At 34.1% G+C, this 20,229-nt stretch overlaps 1 protein-coding gene across 1 annotated transcript in view; it reads right to left on the reverse strand.

Annotated features, from left to right (window-relative positions):
- Positions 1-8,506: 8,506 nt before the first annotated feature.
- LRFN5 (leucine rich repeat and fibronectin type III domain containing 5) overlaps positions 8,507-20,229 on the reverse strand; it is a 293,562-nt gene continuing 281,839 nt past the window's right edge. Inside the window, exons 5-6 of the mRNA XM_006757727.2 lie at positions 13,434-13,477; positions 8,507-8,897 (exon numbers count right to left, since the gene is read on the reverse strand). Coding sequence (XP_006757790.1) covers positions 8,880-8,897; positions 13,434-13,477 — 62 coding nt within the window. The 3' untranslated portion in view covers positions 8,507-8,879. The remainder of the gene's footprint in view (positions 8,898-13,433; positions 13,478-20,229) is intronic.

Here is a 20,229-nt window from a genome sequence, read left to right on the forward strand (position 1 = left end):
CTCAAAGTCATATACAAAAATGTACTCAAAATGGATCAACCACTTAATTTTAAGAGCTAAAACCATAAAACTTTAAAAATAAAACATTAGGGCTAAATCTAGACAACCTTTGGTTGGGTCATAAATCTTATATGTGATGCTAAAAGAAAAAAAATGAAGCGAAACAATTGTATCTCATAAAAATTAAACATTTTTATTCATCAAAGTATATCAAAAGAGTGAAAAGGTGAAGATTGCAAAATGTGGCAGAGTAAATGGGAGCTAGACTGACATGTTCCCAGGACCAAAGTGAAATTACAACTAAAATATAGAAAAAATATCCTGAATAATCAACTGAGGACTAGCTGGAGAAAAACCTGATAACCAAACAGAAAGTGGAGACTGCGTAGAGATGGTAGGAAGTGTGGAGGTGCAAAAGGTCTGGTCAGGCTCCCGCAGACAGCAGCTGAAGTTCTGGAGGGATATCTAAGCTGTGTGTGTATGTGTGGCGGGGTGGTGGTGGTGGGGTGTTCCCACTGAGAACTCTGTGATCTAAACTCCAAGCTTTGTCCTCCAGCCCAGAGCATCAGAACTGAAAAAGGTGCCCACACAATATCAGACTGTGAAAAGCAACAGGGGTGTTGTCTACCAGAGAGAGATGGCTGGAAATGCAGGCACCCTCTTTAAAAGCCAAATGCATAAAATTTTGTGTGCAGCCAGTCACCTTGGGTTCCAGCAGGAGGGCAGAGTGAACTGGAGCTGTGTGAGCAAAAGCCAGGGTTGGAGGCTCTGGGTATAGAGCTTCAAGGCAGATACACTGTTTTCTTGTGCTGAGTCATTCCCTCACACTGTGGAGGACATCTTTCTCAGGCAGAACTTTACCATCCAGGCAACTTTGCCTAGAGCAATGGGGGGGAGCAATTGGTTCACTCTATTAGAAAACCCCTTGCCAAATCCTGTGGAGTTTCTGAAGCCCATTAAGAGACTGAAAATAACAATCAAACTGCAGGTAGAAGCAGTTGTCCCACCATTTGGAAAACCTCTTGCCCTCCCCTGTGGTCAATAGCCTGAGGCAAATCAAGACTGAATAACAATCAGACTGCAGGCAAAGTTGGGTCTCTGGAGGATTTGAATCTTTGTCTTTTCCTAATCTAATTTTGGGATGAGGGATAGGAAAAACAGACCTTAGTGCACATCTTGTTCCTTTCAAAAGGTACTCAACCCCAGCAGAGGAAGCCACTAGCTTTGGATAGCTTATAGCTCCAAACAGGATGCAAAGGCCAGTCATATACAGCATCTGGCATTGTCCTGAACTAAGACTGAAAATCATAGCAGATCTACCTAATACATAGATAGAAACCCAAACAGGCAGCCAAAATGGGGAGACAAAAAAAGAAGCCAAAATTGAAAGAACAAGATAATTCTCCAGAAGAAGGGCTAAATGAAACTGAGATAAAAATTTGTTAAATATAGAGTTCAGAATAATGATGACAAGGATGCTCAACAGCATAAGATGTAGTAACTATGAAAAAGACCAGCTGGAAATAAAGAATGACAAAGAACACATTGGAAGGAACACCCCACAGCAGATTAGGGTAAGCTGTGGATTGTATCAGTGAATTAGAAGACATGCTAGAGAAAATCACACAATCAGAACCAAAAAGAAAAAAAAAACAAAAACAATTAAAAAGCAAGAGAACTACTTAAGGGAGCTGTGGGACAACATGAACTGTAACAATATTCACATTAGAGGAATTCCAGAGGGGGAAGAAAGTGAGAAAGAGATTAAAAAAAAATGTTTGTAGAAATAATATCAGAAAATTTTCCTAATCTGATGAAGGAAAAAACACACAACTTCAGGTGGCATGGAAAATCCCACACAATAAGAACTCAAACAGGCCCACCCCCAGACACATCATAATTAAAATTCCAAAAATTAAAAACAAAGACATAATATTAAATGCATCAAGAGAAAAGCAATTTGTTATCTACAAAAGAGGCCCCATAATGCTGTCAGCTGATCTTTCACCAGAAACTCCACAGACCAGAAGGGAATGGCATTAAGTACTCAATGTAATGGAAAGCCAGGATCTGAAACCAAGTTTACTATGTACAGCAAGGCTATCATTCAAAATAGACAGTCAAATAAAGAGCTTCCCAGACAGAGAAAGGCTAAAGAAGTGTATCGACACCATACCAGCATTGCAAAAAAATGCTAAAAGGTCTGCTGTAATGAGAAGAAATATATAGAGAGAAACACAAGCATAAAGAATTAAAATGCCAATAAATGTGTACCTATCAATAATAATCTTAAATGTAAATAGATTAAATGCTCCAGCCCAAGGACATAGGGTAGCTGAATGGATACAAAAATCTGATGCAATTATATGCTGTCTACAAGAGTCCTACCTCAGAAAAAAACACTCACACAGGATGAGAGTAAGGGATGGAAAAATTTTTCCATGCAAGTGGAAACAAAAAAAAGCTGTGGTAGCAATACTCATATCTGACAAATTAGACTTCAGAATGAATGCCATCACAAGAGACAATAAAAGTCACTATGTAATACGAAAGGGATAGATCCAAAAGAGGATATAACACTGGTAAACATATATGAACCCAATATAGGAGCACCTATGTATATAAAAAAAGTTCTGGAGGACTTTGAGAGATCAACAGCAATAGAGTCGTCATAGGGGATTTTATCACCACGCTGATTTCAATGGATAGATCTTTGATACAAAAATTAAAAAGGAAACAGTGACTCTAAATTACACACTGGCTCAGATGGATTCAATTGACATTTATAGAACATTTCACTCCAAAGTTGCAGATATACATTCTTCTCAAGTGCACATGTATAGTTCTCAAAGATAGACCACAGAGGAAATCTCTACATGTTTAAGAAGACTGAAATCATATCAAGCATCTTCTCATAACACAATGGAATGAAATGAATAATCAACTACAATAAAAACACTCAAAAACCTTCAAACACATGGAGGCTAAATACCATGTTATTAAACAATGAATGGATTATCAATGAGATCAAGAAAGAAATAAAAATCTTCTTGGAAACAAATGAAAATGAACCTATAGCAACCCCAAATATCTGAGACACAGCAAAAGCAGTCCTGAGAGGGAAGTTCATAGCACTATAAGCCTACCTCAAAAAAAATTAATAATAAACCATTTAACTGTACAACTTAAAGAATTAGAAAGAGGACAAGCCCAGAGTAAGTAGAAGGAAGGAAATAGTAAAGATTAGAGCAGAAATAAATGGAATACAACCAAAAAAAAAAAAAAAAAAAAAAAAAAACAAAACAAAATCAATGAAATAAAGAGCTGTTTTGTGTTTTTTTTTCAAAGATAAACAAGATTGATGATCCATTAGCCAGACTAATCAAGAAAAAAAAGAGAGGACCCAAATAAAGTCAGAAACAAAAGTGGTAAAGTAACAAGTCACACCACAGAAATACAAAGGATTCTGGTCCCCACCACACGACTTCACGGGAGAGTTTTACCAAACATTCAAAGAAGAACAAACACCTATCCTCCTCAAACTATTCCAAAACTCCCAAAGGAAGACACACTTTAAGCTCTTTTTATGAAGCCAGCATTACCCTAATTCCAAAACCAGATAAAGACCCTACAAAGAAAGAGAATTTCAGTCAGTATCCCTGATGAACATAGATGCTAAAATCCTCAACAAAATGTTAGCCTGTAGGATCCATCAATATATTAAAAATACCATAAACCTTGACCAAGTGGGGTTTATTTCAGGGATGCAAAACTGGTACAATATTCACATATCAATAAATGTTATAAATCACATAAACTAAATGAAAGATAAAAATCACATGATCATCTCATTAGATGCAGAAAAAGCATTTGACAAAATCCAGCAACCATTTTGATAAAAACTCTTAGCAAAGTGGTAATAGAGAGATTATACCTCAACATAATAAAGACCACCACATAGAACAAACCCAAAGCCTACATCTTACTCAATGGGCAAAATCTAAAAGCATTTCCCTTAAGATCAGGAACAAGACAGAGATGGCTGCTTTCACCTCTAAAAAATCCTACCTGGCCGGTGCAGCTCAGTGGTTATGCATCGTCCTATGAGCCAGGAAGTTACGGTTCAATTCCTAGTCAGGGCACATGCCCTGGTTATGGGCTCAATCCCCAGTAAGGGGTGTGCAGGAGGCAGCCAATCAGTGATTCTCTCTCATCATTGACGGTTCTATCTTTCTTTCCATCTCTGAAATTATATATACAATAACATTTACAATTGCAACAAAAAATTTAAGATAATTAGGAATAAACTTAACCAAGGAGGTACAAGACTTGTACTTAGTAACCTACAGGACTTTGAAAAAAGAGATAGAGGAAAATATAAACAAGTGGAATAATATAACTGTGTTCATGGGTTGGTAGAATCAACATCAGTAAAATGTCCATCCCACCCAAAGCAATCTATAGGTTCAATACAATCCCTATTAAAATACCAATGGCATATTTCGCAAATCTAGAAAAAATACTGCAAAAATTTAAATGGAACAAAAAAGACCCCAAATAGCCACAGCAATCTTGAGAAAGAAGCACAAAGTTGGAGGGATCACAATACCAGATATCAAGTAATACTGTAAAACCACTGCAATCAAAACAACCTGATACTGACCCAAGAAAGGCATCTAGATCAGTGGAACAGAACAGAGACCCCAGATAATGACCCAAGCCATTATGCTCAATTGATATTTGACAAAGAATGCAAGAGCATACAATTATTCAAGACAGTCTCTTCAACAAATAGTATTGAGAAAATTGGACAGGTACAAGCAAAATATGAAGCTAAATCACCAACTTACAATATACATAATAATAAGCTCAAAATGGATAAAATACTTAAATGTAAACCATGAAACCATGAAAATTGTAGGAGAAACCATGGGCAACAAAATCTCAGATATCTCTCCTAGCAATATTTATGCAGATACATCTCCTAGACCAGTGGTCGGCAAACTCATTAGTCAACAGAGCCAAATATCAACAGTACAATGATTGAAATTTCTTTTGAGAGCCAAATTTTTAAACTTAAACTATATAGGTAGGTAAATTGTTATTAACTTAATTAGGGTACTCCTAAGGCTTCGGACGAGCCACCCTCAAGGGGCCAAAGAGCCACATGTGGCTCATGAGCCGCAGTTTGCCGACCATGGTCTAGGGCAAAGGAAACTAAGGAGAACATAAACATGGATGTAGTTCCAAATAAAAACCTCCTGCAAAGCAGAAGAAACCATCAGAAAGAAATGTAATTAGAGCCCACTGTATGGTAGAACATTTTTGGCAATGATATATCTGATAAAGAGTTAATATCCAAAATATGTAAGGAACTCATACAACTTAACAAAAGAAAGATAAACAATCCCATCAAAAAAAAAAAAAAAAGGGGCAAATGAGTTGGTAGACAATTCCCCAAAGAGGACATACAGATGCCTAAGAGACATATGAGAACATGCTTAAAGTTACTGATCATTTCAGAGATGCATATTAAAATGATAATGAGGTATCATCTCACACCTACCAGAATGGTTACCATCACCAAATCAACAAATGACAAGTGCTGGCAAGTTTGTGGAAAAAAGGGAATCTTCCTGCACTGCTGGTGGGAATACAGACTGGTGCAGCCATTATGGAAAAATACGGAGTTTCCTCAAAAAATAAAAAAAACAGAACTGCCATTTGACTCAGTGATCCTACTTTTAGGAATATATCCTAAGAAACCCAAAACACTAATAAGAAATAATGTATGCATTACTATGTTCATAGTAGTGCAATTTACAATAGCTAAGATCTGGGAACAGTCCAAGTGTCCATCAGTAGATGAGTGGATAAAAAAGCGATGGTACATTTACACTTTGGAATACTATACAGATGTAAAAAAGAAGGATCTCTTACTCTTTGAGACAGCATGGAGGGGCCTGGAAAGTATTATGCTAAGTGAAATAAGCCAGTCATAGAAAAACAAGTATCACATGATCTCACTCATATGTGGAATCTATTAAACAAAACAAACTGATGAACAAAATAAATTCAGAGACACAGAAGCATCAAACATACTGTAGAATCTTAGAGGGCAGGCAGGGGTGGGTGTGTGGTGGGAAGAGGTCAGTCAAAGAAGTTGTATGCATATATGCATAACCCATGGACACAGACAATAGGGTGGTGAAGGCTTGGGCCAGGGGTGGGAGCAGGCTAGAATGGGTCTGTGGGGGGTAAAAAGGAGGACATGTAATACTTTTAATAATAATGATTAAATAAAAATAAAATCCTGTGTAAAAAAATAAAATAAAAAGTCAATAAAAATTAACATATATATAAAAAAGAAAGTGAAAAGGTAATCTATAGAATGGGTTAATATACTGGCAAATGATATACAAACATTAGGGTCTGGAATTCAAGCAATTTTCTTAAATAGAATTTAATTGTCATGGCCCAATTAAAATCTTGTAATTTAGAAAATAGAAACTAACCTATTTCACAGAGTTAATGTTAAAATATATAGAATGTGCAGTGGCTAAATAACAAAAGGAGGGGCAACGGACTTGAGTTAACATTTTTCAAAGGAGACATACAACTGGCCAATAAGTACATGAAAAGAAGAGCAACATCATTGTTATTTGATTAAGAAACTGAAAATAATAATGAGATAATTCATACCTACAAGGATGACTATTAAAAATTTAAAAATTACATGTGTGGACAAAATGGAACCCTTGCACACTTACGCATTGAGTGAATGTAAAATGTAGCCACGGTAAAAAATAATTTAGCAGTTCCCTAATGAACTCAAAAAATATTGCTATGTGCTCTAGCAATTCTACCCTTAAAGTATATAGTCAACAATTTGAAAACTGAAACAAATATGTATACCTGTATAAAAATGTTCATTTTAACATTATTCTCTGTGCCTACAAAGTGGAAACAATACAAGTGTCCATCACAAGATGAATGGATAAACAAAATGTGTCACATATATGCAAAGGAATATTATTTAGCTATGAAAAGAAATAAAGTTCTAACACATGCTTCAACATGGATGAATCTTGGAACATTTTGGTAAGAAGGAAAAGCCAGACATGAAAAGCCAAATACTGTATGATTCCACTCATATGAAATATTGTTCATTGTCCCCTTGTCCCCATAAACATTTCTTCATGCATATGTAAAAACGTATGTAAACAAGATTGTTCCAGGGCATTTGTAAAGAAACAGAATTTAGCCAGTTGCCCTAGGTCACAAATTAACTATAACATTTGAACTCAAACCTCTTCCTTCTGTTTCAATCATGTATTGCATGTATTTGGGAGTGTGTGTTTGTGTATGTACAGATGTTTAAACTGCTGTTTAAGTGGCTACTACCACAGATTCCAAGTGCCATTTAATGACTAGCATTCTGTAACCTCTCTTTGGATGATTGCATATTTAAAATAGTCTAAGTGATACGAAATGGTTAACAGATTAATCTAAATTTCTTAAAAAACACAGACAACAGGGGGGTGAGGGCACGAGTGGGGTGTAGGGGGATAATGTGGGGATAAGGACACATATGTAATAATTTAATTAAAAAAGAAAAGAAAAAAGAGGAATTACAAATGTATATAAAATAAAAAACAAAGTTCTCTGGCTTTTTTAGTTTTAACTAATTTTAAAAAAATTAAACTACATATTACTTTTACTAATTAATAACTACCAGAATTGTCAAGGGGCAAAAATAAAATCTCTGATGTTTTAGAGAACCTTACTTCAATTGTTAATAACAATGGCACTAATATTTCTAACTGAATTTCTTGCTTAAGCCAAATGCAATGATTAGTGTACATTTTCAAATTTTACAATATATTTATCCTGTAAGTCCATGGAAATGTAGAATGGCCAAATTCACTTAGCTAAAGTCTGAACTTGGGCCTGCTTGACACCTGGAGCACCTCTTAAATGCTGGGCTTTGATTTTGTTTAAACATGACAGTATTAACATTTACTAGCCATCAAAGATATCTTACTACTATTTCTACTGGAGTTAAATCAGATGTATGTTCGTTATTTTCTCTGGAATTGTGCAAAATTGGAGAAATTGACACTTAAAATGAAACATAAGGCCTAAAATTATTAAAACATCATTGCCCTAGCTCTCCAGAAAAGCAATGAATAAATCTGTATTAATTACAACATGCCTACCTGAATGCTTTCTGAAGTTCCGCTAGGAAAAGAGATCCCTCATCATTTTCTGTCTTACACTGAGGAATACAATGCCTGTAACACTGTTTAAACAGCTGCACTGCTCTCCCGAGAAGTGGGTGGATTTCCGTCACAGAAGAAAGAGTTCCAGAATTATAAAACAATTTGTAATGCCTTAAGGTTTTTGCACTACATAAATGTAAAATAATATTATTAGTTCTTGCAATCATCATTTCACCATTCATACTTGAAGTGATATTTCCACAAATCAGGCAAAGTGCGAATTCTGTCATAGTAAAACATTTATTCGTTAAAGTGATATAGATTATTCAAGATTCTACAGTCTTAAATCATGGATGGCAATGTAACATGGATTGATACAGAACTTGATGCCCAATATAGGCTTATTTCTTTCCTTCTTTTTAAAAAAAATAATTGTGGACCAGAAGAAAAACAATTTGGTTTTAAAAGAGATGAACAGTGATCTGATGGAGCCAGTTGCACCGGCATCAGAAACTTCTGCTTCAGCTCCTGTGGACAACTTCTTCTAGGACATCAGTTCAACAATTAGCCTTTGTAAATTGAAACTTTTTTTTTTGAATTTTATCCAGTAAAAATATCAGTGGCAACATTTTTTTTAGGAGAGAGAAGTGGTGCTCTTCAGATTAACTCCAGCCTCTGAAATGAAAGGAAAAAATATAAAAGAAAAGAAACATATAACTGATAAGATCATTGTGCTAGAAATCCAGAACTTACTGAACTGTCAGAACTCAGGCAGGAGTGCCTTGCTGTAATACAAGGCACTCCTCTGAAAACAGCCTAGACATGCACATTAGCACTTAAGATATTGCTCGGTCATTCAAATAGGTGGATATATAAAATAATTTGATTTTAAAAAAATCTAAATGTTTTTAGCCTAAATCACTATGCAAGTCAAAGGCAAATTGTGAAATGGAATTTTCCTTTGCTTTGATTTTTCACATGTACATTCTCAAGAAAAAAAAAAACCATAATGATTGTATTCATTAATGTGTAGCATCTAAGTTATAATAAATATTTATACTGGTTTTTAAAACATGAACATATTACATAAAATTTGTTCATTACATCTAAAACCTAAGTGATCTCTACCTTTTAAATACATTCTGCTGGGAGTTTAGTATAATATTGAAATTTTATAAAATTTAATTATAAATTTAATGATGGTAAAGACAATTAAACATATTCAATAATTAGTCCCTCACCAACAGGACAAATGCAATAAATGTGCAAACTGACACTAATTCACCAGCAAAGTTAGTAGTTAATGTGATTTTAAAAGAAATAATATAAAAACCATTATTAAAATATCTGAATATATTAATGTGTCACATATAATATATACTTCTATAATAAATTTATAATAATAAACTATAAATATGTTTTTCTCTATGTTCTGAGCACTTAGTACTTAATACTATATTTAAGATTTGTCCAGAAAGTCTATGCTTGATCAAAATGGAAAGTAATTTTTGAGAACTATACAATTTCATACATATAAAATAAAATTAATTTTTCTTCTTCCCATACAAAAACAATCACATATTTAGGGGTTATAAATATATGGCACAAATAAATCATGAAATATAGTTTCTTAGTTATCTAATAAATATTCTATATCAGAATGCTGATGTAGAATCTACTTGGATAACTTGGTGATAAAATTATTAAAGTATATTATGATTCTTTAGATTATTTGATAAAGGTAGGCAAGGTACTGAAATATATTGAAGAAAATGTATTTCAACAACTTGGTAATCTAAGTAAGTGTAATTAATTTTGGAACAAACTAATTTTTAAAATTATTGAACAAAGAATTTACACAATGTTGAAGGATTATTAATAGATAAGAGATGTATATCCTTTTTGTAATAAATGATTACCATGGAAATAACTGAAATATAAGTATCAGTTATCATACTTTACCTGGAAGATTATTTTTAAAAATGCAAAATAACTAAATTACAATGGGATATATCTATATTCCTCTCTGTTGGGTTTATAGCATAGCTTATTTTGATGAAATTGGATCTCAACAGGATTTTTTTTGGTATACCTAATATGTTCCTTTTAAGAGAAAAAATATATAATTCCATTATGCCAAAGTTAAAGTTTCAGAAAGTAGCTACATATAGAAGAAGAATATAGTGGATAGCATAACTAGTTTGACTTTGTCAATAGTCAAAGTTTATTTTAATACCAAAAATTACAGAATAGCAAAGTTTATTTTAATATCAAAAGTTACAAGAGCATGAGAGATAAACAAAATAAATTGTAATAATTATGTCAAACTTTTATAAGAAGTAAAAATGATGAATGGGGCGTAGATTCAGGGTGTTTCAGTAATGGCCCTCACATCACAGTTAAAGGGTATCATGTACAACATGGTGGATAGTCTTATTAATGGTACAAAGAAAAGAGCAAATTAAAGCTACTTCAATATTAAGAGTTGGAAAAATGTCCTGATGTTGAATGGATTGTGCGAAAATGCTGTTGCTGCCGTTACTCAAATATAATTAAGAGCTATGAAAGATTTTTATCTTATATAGTTCTAATATCTATAAAAGAATGAAATGGTTTCTAAAGGTCAAGACTGACACTAGGGTTTACTTTTTTCTGATTTTTCTGTAATGTTCAAATAAATAAGTCAAAAATGTGCTTTAATTATTATAAAAATAGATGTTTTCTATATAAGGGCCTATATAGTATTCTTATTTTGAAAAATTAACTTGAAAAATTAACTTGAATGTTGGTCATTTTTCCTTGAGGGGAGAAAATAAAACCATTAAAGAGATATCTGGATCATATACACACATTTGCTGTGCTGCATAGCTCTGATTTCCTTTGTTTTCCTGTGTTTTCACATAGTTATTTAGATATTGCTGTTTATTTATAATCAAAATTACTTTTTATTCATTTATATATTACTAGAGGCCCAGTGCACAAAATTCATGCACTGTACCTTCTTCCCTCTTTGTACCTTCCTATTAGAGCTTGATGTTCTATTAGGGACTGTGGTGTAATCAATTTATAATTGTTGCCTTGGAAACATTTTTATATATTAAAAAAGGAACATGGGTTTATTGCTTACTTTTATTTTCTATTTACAGAAAGAGTAGACCAGCTGTGAGCACAGCTGGAATCTCTGCCAGCTCTCCTTCTCCCTTTATTCACACGCAGAAAGTCCTGCTGACACGTGAAAGGCCAGGAGATGACTCAGAGCACACAGGCCAGTCTCCTCAAAGGGGCATCACCGGATGGTTGTCCTGACAGTTGTCGGGACTGCGGGCCTGCTACAGCAGAAACCACTGACCAAGTAGCAAGATTAATTATACTGTGGTCATATGGTGGCTTAAATCTGATAATAGAATGTAGCAAGGAGTTGGTTAACAAGTGAATGATGTATTGCCACTAAATGTTGTTAAAACAATTCTTTGTGCGGAATTTTTTTTTCTAATGCTTGTAGACAGCAAAAGGATTAGACAACATGGAAGGAAAATTTTTATGACATGATGACATAGTCATTCATTTCATAAAATAAACTAAAAAGAGTCTTAACAAAATATTTTTTAAAAGGTGACATATTTCACATATACTAGTACACCTTCACTATGTAAACTTAATACAAAACACACATACCTACCAGTACACATGAATTTACTGCATGTGCAAATAAATAATCACTGAAATATTATTAGTGTCTGTGTCTAGGTGTTGGACCATGATGGATTAATATTTACTTTTTAATGATACTTTTTGAAGTTTCTATAATTAATACTAGTTACTTTAGGACAAAAATGTCATTATTATAAATCTTACTTATCATATTGGCAAAGCCTGTGTTATCTCTGGTAGTACACAGACTTTAAATTCTTTAAATTCAACTTATAAGAATGTAGTAAATACATAAATAAACCCAATAATATGAATGTCTGGGATTCAGACTGATTTCCTGCTTCCAAATCTTGATAGAACATTTAGCATCATTCTGGACTGTGCTTCTGATGGATTAACCATTTAGCTCCTTACACCTTTCAAACGATATCTTAACTTTTAGGACAGCTAGATGTCCAAAGTTACACAATAAATGAACTTTTTAAAATCAAACCAAAAAAGGAAGGAAAGAAGGCAGGGGGAAGAGGGAGACAGAGAAGAGAGGGGTTAAGATTGAGAAGGGGAAGAGGGGTGGTGGTAACACAGTGCACCTTCAGGCGGGTCAGTTCAGTGCACAAAACAGAACATAAAATATGAGGCAGACGCTGTGCTATTGATTGTTTCTAGTGAGCCATCTGCTCTTTTTTTTTTTTTCCAACACAGGAATGGAATCCTAAATTCTGTAAAGAAATGATGCACGAAAAACATTTTGTTTGATTTGGAGATGTAATTTTTTAGGAGTCACCTTCAATGATTGTCCAAGTTATTGTGAAATGTAAAAACAAAACCAAGATCTTATTTTTATTACCAAGAAATAAGTCAATGGCCTCTTTGAGAACTTTTCAAAGCAGGAGATTTTTCCTGTGCCAAACTTCAAGCAAATGGCTGATGATTCCAGCTGTTTGAACAGATTGCTAAAGTGCTATTCTGCTCTGGAAACACACTTTCTAATCCAATTAAAATGCAGGCATCAAATCCTCATTTGAAACTTAAAAAAATAAAAGCACACCAAGAAGGGTAATTTGTTGCTGACAAAAGGATTCCATGAATATTTCATGGGTTGTCTTTTTCTCCATTTTCGAGCAGCTTCACTCATTTTAGATAAGAGAGAAGCACTCCTGCTCCTCCACTTTAATGAAATGTGAAGTATCATCAGCTCCTCTTCGGGCGTGGATGTCAAGGATAGGAGTGAACAGATTCTTATGAAGCCACTGTCTTCCCACTGGGAAATATTTTTAAATGCTCATTAGATCATGCATGACTCCAACACTGACTCAGTCATATCAGTGTTCCCTCTATTCTTACAGCATGAGTCAGAAATGTTCACTTAACCAGAAATATGTAAATTTAGGAATTGGAAATGCACTTGACTGCACTGAACTTCATTCTTTACTCTTGACATTAAGTTGTAATTGAAATTTCAATAAGGTACATAAGCTGGCAAAACAAAAATTTAAAGTTCATTTATAAAAGAATATACCCATTTAAAGAGCTGATGTATGTGACAGACAAGAATCTCACCTGTGTTTCCTGGACAATCTGGTCAACATTAGACAGCAAAGCATCTGGGAATAAAATTTTCAATATCAGGAACAATTCATTTTTGAGAAACAGACCCTAACACACTTTTCACTGAAATCTTGATAAGATTCCTCTTAACAAAGATTTATCCACACTTTTTTTTTTAACTTACCAGTTCTTGGATTAATTGCAATGGACTTTTATAATTCTCTATGGCTACTTCTTGATACATAATACTATAAAGGTAGAACTTTTAAGAATATTACTCTAGTTCCTAAAATGAGTCATTATCAATATGGAATACACTTTTCCTGCAAGAACTTCAATAAGAGAATAAGGCTTCTATTCATTTTCCCTGCTGAAAGTTAACATATCAACTACAGAGTGCATTTAATTAATATGAAAGATATGTCAAGGAAAAACAAAATCCAAAGGAGAAAATGTAATTTCACAATATTCACCACGCAGAGTTTAAAATAATCATTTGCAATATAAGCCATTATTCATTAACCCCACAAATAGCATGTTTTACCATGTACCCATTTATCCTTATATGAAACAGTAATGTTCTAAATACAAATATCCTGCCCTCAAATGCCCGTATGTATATACTAATTGGCTATAAATGTTTAATACCATTAAGTAGCCATGTATAGAACACATTTTATTTCTTTCCAAAATATCATTTAAAGCAATTACTTCTACTGGTCATTAAGAAGTGACACATGATAAAGAAAATTTAGTTATCTCAGGAAAATCATTCTCAGGGTTTACAGGTCAGTGTGATGAGAATAGTACGAAATACTTTCTCACATAACTCCAGCACAAACATCCATATAAATTTACAATGACCTCTGTAGATTAATTTTTACATCTCTAGATTATTGAAAGCAATATTAAGACATATCCACATTACACAGAAGAAAAATGATTAGGAAATTGCGTTATGGCAGAGCCAACATAGTATCCTATATTAAAAAAACTAATACGCAAATCAGCCGAATGACTGAATGACAGGTCACTATGATGCACACTGACCACCAGGAGGCAGACGCTCAACACAGGAGCTTCCCCCTAGTGGTCAGTGCACTCCCACAGGATGGAATATACTTTTCCTGCAAGAACTTCAATAAGAGAATAAAGCCAGAAGCTAGGCTCATGGCTGGGGAGTGCAGCAACAGTGGTGGGAGCCTCTTCCGCCTCTGCAGCAGCTCTAAGGAGCAGTGGGCTGAGCAATGAGGAGGCACGCAGTAAGGAGAAAGGGGTCCCAGGCTGTGAGAGGGATGTCCGCCTGCTTGCTTAGGACATCCCCTGAGGGCTCTTGGACTGCAAGAGGGCACAGGCAGGGCTGAGAGACTCTTCAACCAGTGCATGAATTTAGTGCACTGGGCCTCTAGTTTGTAATATTTGATAAAATTGTTTGTATTATTTGATAATATTTGAAGTTTTAACATTACCTTATCTAGGCAATTTCCTACTTAAATATGCACCCAGTAACAAATCGCTACTTCCTACGTCCCACTTCATATAGTACCACATTTTTAGGATAACTCAATTGCAATAATATGTTTATCATTCTTTCTACAGTGAGTGATCCCCTGTACTGATACAAGAAGGATAGTTTCTATTGCAAAACAACAACAACAAGCCAAGCACGCACACACAAAACATGACCTAAAGCAAAAAAACAAAAGACAAAACAGATTTTATTTATAATCCCAGCATTATTAATTTAAGATGAGAGGGAAGTGATTGAGTAATCTGAGAGACTTTCCTGCTTCCAAATCTTGATAGAACATTTATTTAGGTGTCAAATTCCAGTCATTAAATTTGGTTTATTTTCTCTTTTATCCATGAAATTTTAAAAATGAGATATTTCTTATCCATAACTGTAACTCAACTAACATTTAACTCACAAACATAATAAGATAAATTATTATTGTCATTATTATTATCATCATCATCATTAACTGAAGAAGAGAAGAAAACTATGCCTTTCTCATCTAATCCACCTCTATGTGAAGTCCTTTCCCCCAAACACTTCACACATAGGCACCTCCACATCCAGTAAAAGTAGAAATACTACTGGACTTTCCCTGAGACCGAAGAAAAGGCTTTGCAAGGAAAAAGGAGTAGATAGTCTTCATTCTGTCTGATCTAACGGAACACTGCCTTTTTAGCATTATAGAATGCAATTCGAATTCGATCATACTGAGAAGAGAATGGGCTCATACCTGCAGTCTTTGTTGAAAAACGTTCCATTTACCTTAGCAATTGTATGTACAATAAGCTGTTTTGTGTTTCTGGAATTTTGTTAGCTATTGGTATTTTAATGGTTGTTTTTAAGTTTATTATTGTGAGTAAACAGGGGGAACACTAAAATTTAGGAAATGAAAGTCAATTGATGCCAATGTTGTGATAATAGTTGTATTTTTTTTTAGCTTTATAAATGGAACATTTAGTTTTCCTTCAATATTAATACAAGCAAATAAACTAAATTAAAATCTAGTTTGCAGTTAAGAATTTTATGAGTGCTTAAAAATACAATAGAAATACTTGGCAAAAAAAGGTAAATGGAATATGTTTACCTTAAACAAATTCCTTAAATTCTTGTGGAGAAAATATATATTATTCTGTAGTGGTCTTGTTATGTTTTTAGATGGTGTACAATAGTCCCACAACTTATATTCTAAATTTTTCAGTAAAATATATATGTATAAAGCAGCTGTAATCAACTGCCTGAAAACATAAAATAGGTTATTGTGACCTCAAGTTTACTAACTACATTTAATGAAAAATAAAACAAAAACAGAACAGAAAATAAATTGGCCTCAATGAGGGTGTTAACAGTATCTAATTTAAATTATTGCATTTATTGTACTTCTGTATTAATCTATTTTAGATTTAAAATAAATAATATTGTCCAAAACAAATTTTGTTGTTTTTTTTAGAATTTTGAGGCAACTTTTTAAAAATATATATATTTTATTGATTTTTTAACACAGAGGGATGGAGAGGGATAGAAGAGTTAGAAACATCGATGAGAGAGAAACATCAATCAGCTGTCTTTTGCACATCCCCTATTGGGAATGCACCCACAACCAAGGTACATGTCCTTGACTGGAATCGAACCTGGACCCTTCAGTCTGCAGACTGACTCTCTACTGAACCAAATTGGTTAGGGCTTGAGGCAACTTTTAATGTTTCATTATCCCTTTACGACACTCAGATATTATATTTGCTTTTTAAAAAGATCTACTTTCTACTTTAATAGTATTTTGACATTTTCAAATTGGAAACAATTATTCAAAATAAACAAAAAACAGCAAAGGAACACATGTAATTTAAAATTCTTGAAGTAAATCACTGTAAATGTATTACTGTTAATATATTTTACTACTGAACAAGCTGAAATCATAGCATAAAATGGCTAAAAATAAAAAAAATTATGAACAAGGAACCAAAAACCATACATATAACCTATACATAATCAACACCACCAAATAGCAAACCATATGTTTTGGGTCAAATACATACATACATACATACATAGAAACAAACATACATGGCTGGTTAAATAAGGAATGCAAGAAATGACAAAGGAAAGCAACAAGAAAGAGACAAAGAATTTCCTGTTGATAGTAATATAATATCTGAACCACAAATCTCTCCACTATGCTCATTAACAAAAGATGTTATTACTGTACCTCCCTTACTTATCTATCCACTCATTCATGCACCAGAGTCATTATTGTGTTTCAGATTTTATACCAGATATCTTTAATCAATCTCAACCTTCCCACAGATTTATTTTTTAGTTACTTTGCACTGAAACTACCATGAGCAAGTTTTTTCCTTATACTTATAAACAAACAGACAAAAAAACATTTGATCTTCTTGTTAGGCCAATCTTTTGTTAATCTCTCAAAATACAAACATTTGGAAAGAAGGGAACACAGGACTTTTTATCATTTCTAAGAACAAGTGGTCAAGCCTTTGGTTAATACACCCTGAAAAGTCTTGAAAAAGTAACAAAAAAATAAATAAATTCAATAGCATTAATAAAACAGTAAATTTCACATGGCTAGATATTAAAGATTTCCAAATGTTTATGAGAAATAAAAATATTTAATTAAAGTTTCATTAGAAACATAAGCAGGAAATAGATTTAAAAGCACACACACAGACAACTGGAAAATACAAAATACATGAATCAGTAGCTTGGAGTAAATATGCTAAGCTTCTGCCTATGTTGCCTATGATTTCAGAGCCAATTTGTTCACAATCTTAATAATGCCAGGAATTCCTTCTTTGGGGATTCATTTATTTAAGTCTCAAAAGCTTTTCTATATTCATGATTTTTAAATATTATGTAGGTAAAAATTGGAAAGGAATAAAATAATATACTTTTCTCAACCAGCACCCCCTAAGAATTAAGTAATTCATGGTACATGAAAATGTTTAGTTGGGATTAGAGCATTATTACAGAAAGACAAATATCATGTGATCTAATTTATATGTGTAATCTACAAAATAAAACAAAATGAAACCCAAGCTCATTGATACAGAGCATGGATTTGGTGGTTGTCGGAGCGGGGGTGGGGGGCTGTGGCAGGCGGTGGAGCTTCGGCTGTGCTCTCTTCTTGCAGTGGTTGTGATTCTCAGCAGTTGCCTGATCAGCACACCTTTTAAATACGTGAGACTGCTGGCTGTCCTCACAGACTAGTCAACTCCGTGGAGGCGGCAGCAGCTGACAGCTGGGCGGGGGCGGCGGGGGCCCCTGGGTTTGCCCTTTTGGGGGGTGGGCGGATTTGATTTTAGAAATTGTGAAAGGCAAGCGTCAGGAGCAGGGCAGAGAAGGCACTTAGGAAACGCCAAGCCAACAAAAGCCCATTAGACAATTATGTTCAAGGCTGGCCTGGAAAGTAATCTCTAACCGCTTCCATCTTGCCCTCTTTTGAATGTCATCACAATGAGTCGTGTGTGATAAGGAGTACTTCTGTAAAGTTAAAATTAACTGAAATTTTTATACATGCCTCTAACAGAAGGAAATTAAACTAAAGATTGACATTCCTCAGCTGTGCTTTAAATAGTATTTCAAGTGACATGAGTTAATAAAGGCTTATTATATTATGATTAATTTTTTTTCTGCAAGGTTCCCACATGAACCTTATTTTCAAAACAAAACCAAAAATGAAAAACCCTTAATGTTAACGCTCATTTACCAATTTATTTATATAAAAGCCTAAGTTACCAGTTACCAGCCAGCTGTTCAATCGTCAGACCAGTAGCTATGACACAGTGAACAACGGGGAAAGACGCTCAACACAGGAGCTGCCGGGCTGCGGTGACTTGGCAGCTACAGTTCTCAGGTGACACACCCAGAACCAGAGAGAAAGGAACCCGATTCCGGGGTGTGTCATCTGAGAACCTCCCTCTTACAATCCAGGACCCCTCAGGGAATGTCAGAGAGCCAGTTTTGGCCTGTTCCCCAAAGGCAAGGCCGAGGGATCCCACCTGTTCATGAATTTATGCACTGGGCCTCTAGTCTTTAATAAGAGACCATCATCTTAGTGTATAATGTTGTAAGGTTTTCAACAATTGATAGAAACATTTATCTGTAGACCTTGATTTCAGTGAATATAAAAAACATCACATTAACAAGAAGCAATATTATTGCCTGACTAAATTTAGATTCTTTTTTTTTTTTTTAAGCAGTAAGAGTTCTAATTACATTTCATCTCAGGTTTTTGTTAGCATAATAAGTGAATTTACTCTAAAAATTAAACATTCAATTCAGAATCACAGTGCAGGAAGGAAAAATGAAACCACTATCTGGTTAATGAGCGATGACTTTATATTGTTTATAAATGTAATAAGAAATTCATTTAAAGTTTTTTTTTTAAATTACCTGGTAATAAAAATAAACATCCCTCTGATAAAAGCAGTCTTGTATTTTTGTCTCCCTTTTTAACTTACGTCGAGAAAAATATAAAACTCATTCATTTAGCAAATGTGTATTAAATGTAATGAAAACACTTTCATATGCCCAGGTAGATGCATATAAAATTGTGGCATATAATTTAAAATTGAACTGTATATTTTTATAAATGGAAAATCAAGTGCATTTTTTTTCTGCTTCCCACTGAAAAAGTATGTCCTGGATGAAAAATATCATAGAACCGCCAGAACCGGTTTGGCTCAGTGGATAGAGTGTCGGCCTGCGGACTGAAAGGTCCCAGGTTCGATTCCGGTCAAGGGCATGTACCTTGGTTGCGGACACATCCCCATAGGGGGCGTGTAGGAGGCAGCTGATCGATGTTTCTCTCTCATCGATGTTTCTAACTCTCTATCCCTCTCCCTTCCTCTCTGTAAAAAATCAATAAAATATATTTAAAAAAAGAAAAAGAAAAATATCATAGAACCATTAAGGCATCTGAACCAAAAATGTTTTTCAGAAGGGTACTTATTTTAACACTTGTCTGGATATACTTATTTAATATTTTATTTTAAATAACATAACAACACAAAGTTGTTCTCTACAATATTTGTCTAAAAACAAACACTATTGTTATTGAGAGAAACAGGCAATATATTCACTGGAAAATACCAATTATTCATAGGTGATCCTTTTAAGACTGGAGGAGAAATATCATTAGTTATGCAAGACTTTAGTTTTCCTATGACAACTTTCATTTTGTGATTTGCTATTGCAGAACCTGGAAGCCAGTTCTTTTTGGGAAAGGCACTGCTACTATGTCATACTTTTTTCCTATTCATATATATATATATATAT

The sequence above is a fragment of the Myotis davidii genome, unplaced genomic scaffold (assembly GCF_000327345.1).
Source record: "Myotis davidii unplaced genomic scaffold, ASM32734v1 scaffold273, whole genome shotgun sequence".
NCBI lineage: Eukaryota > Metazoa > Chordata > Mammalia > Chiroptera > Vespertilionidae > Myotis > Myotis davidii.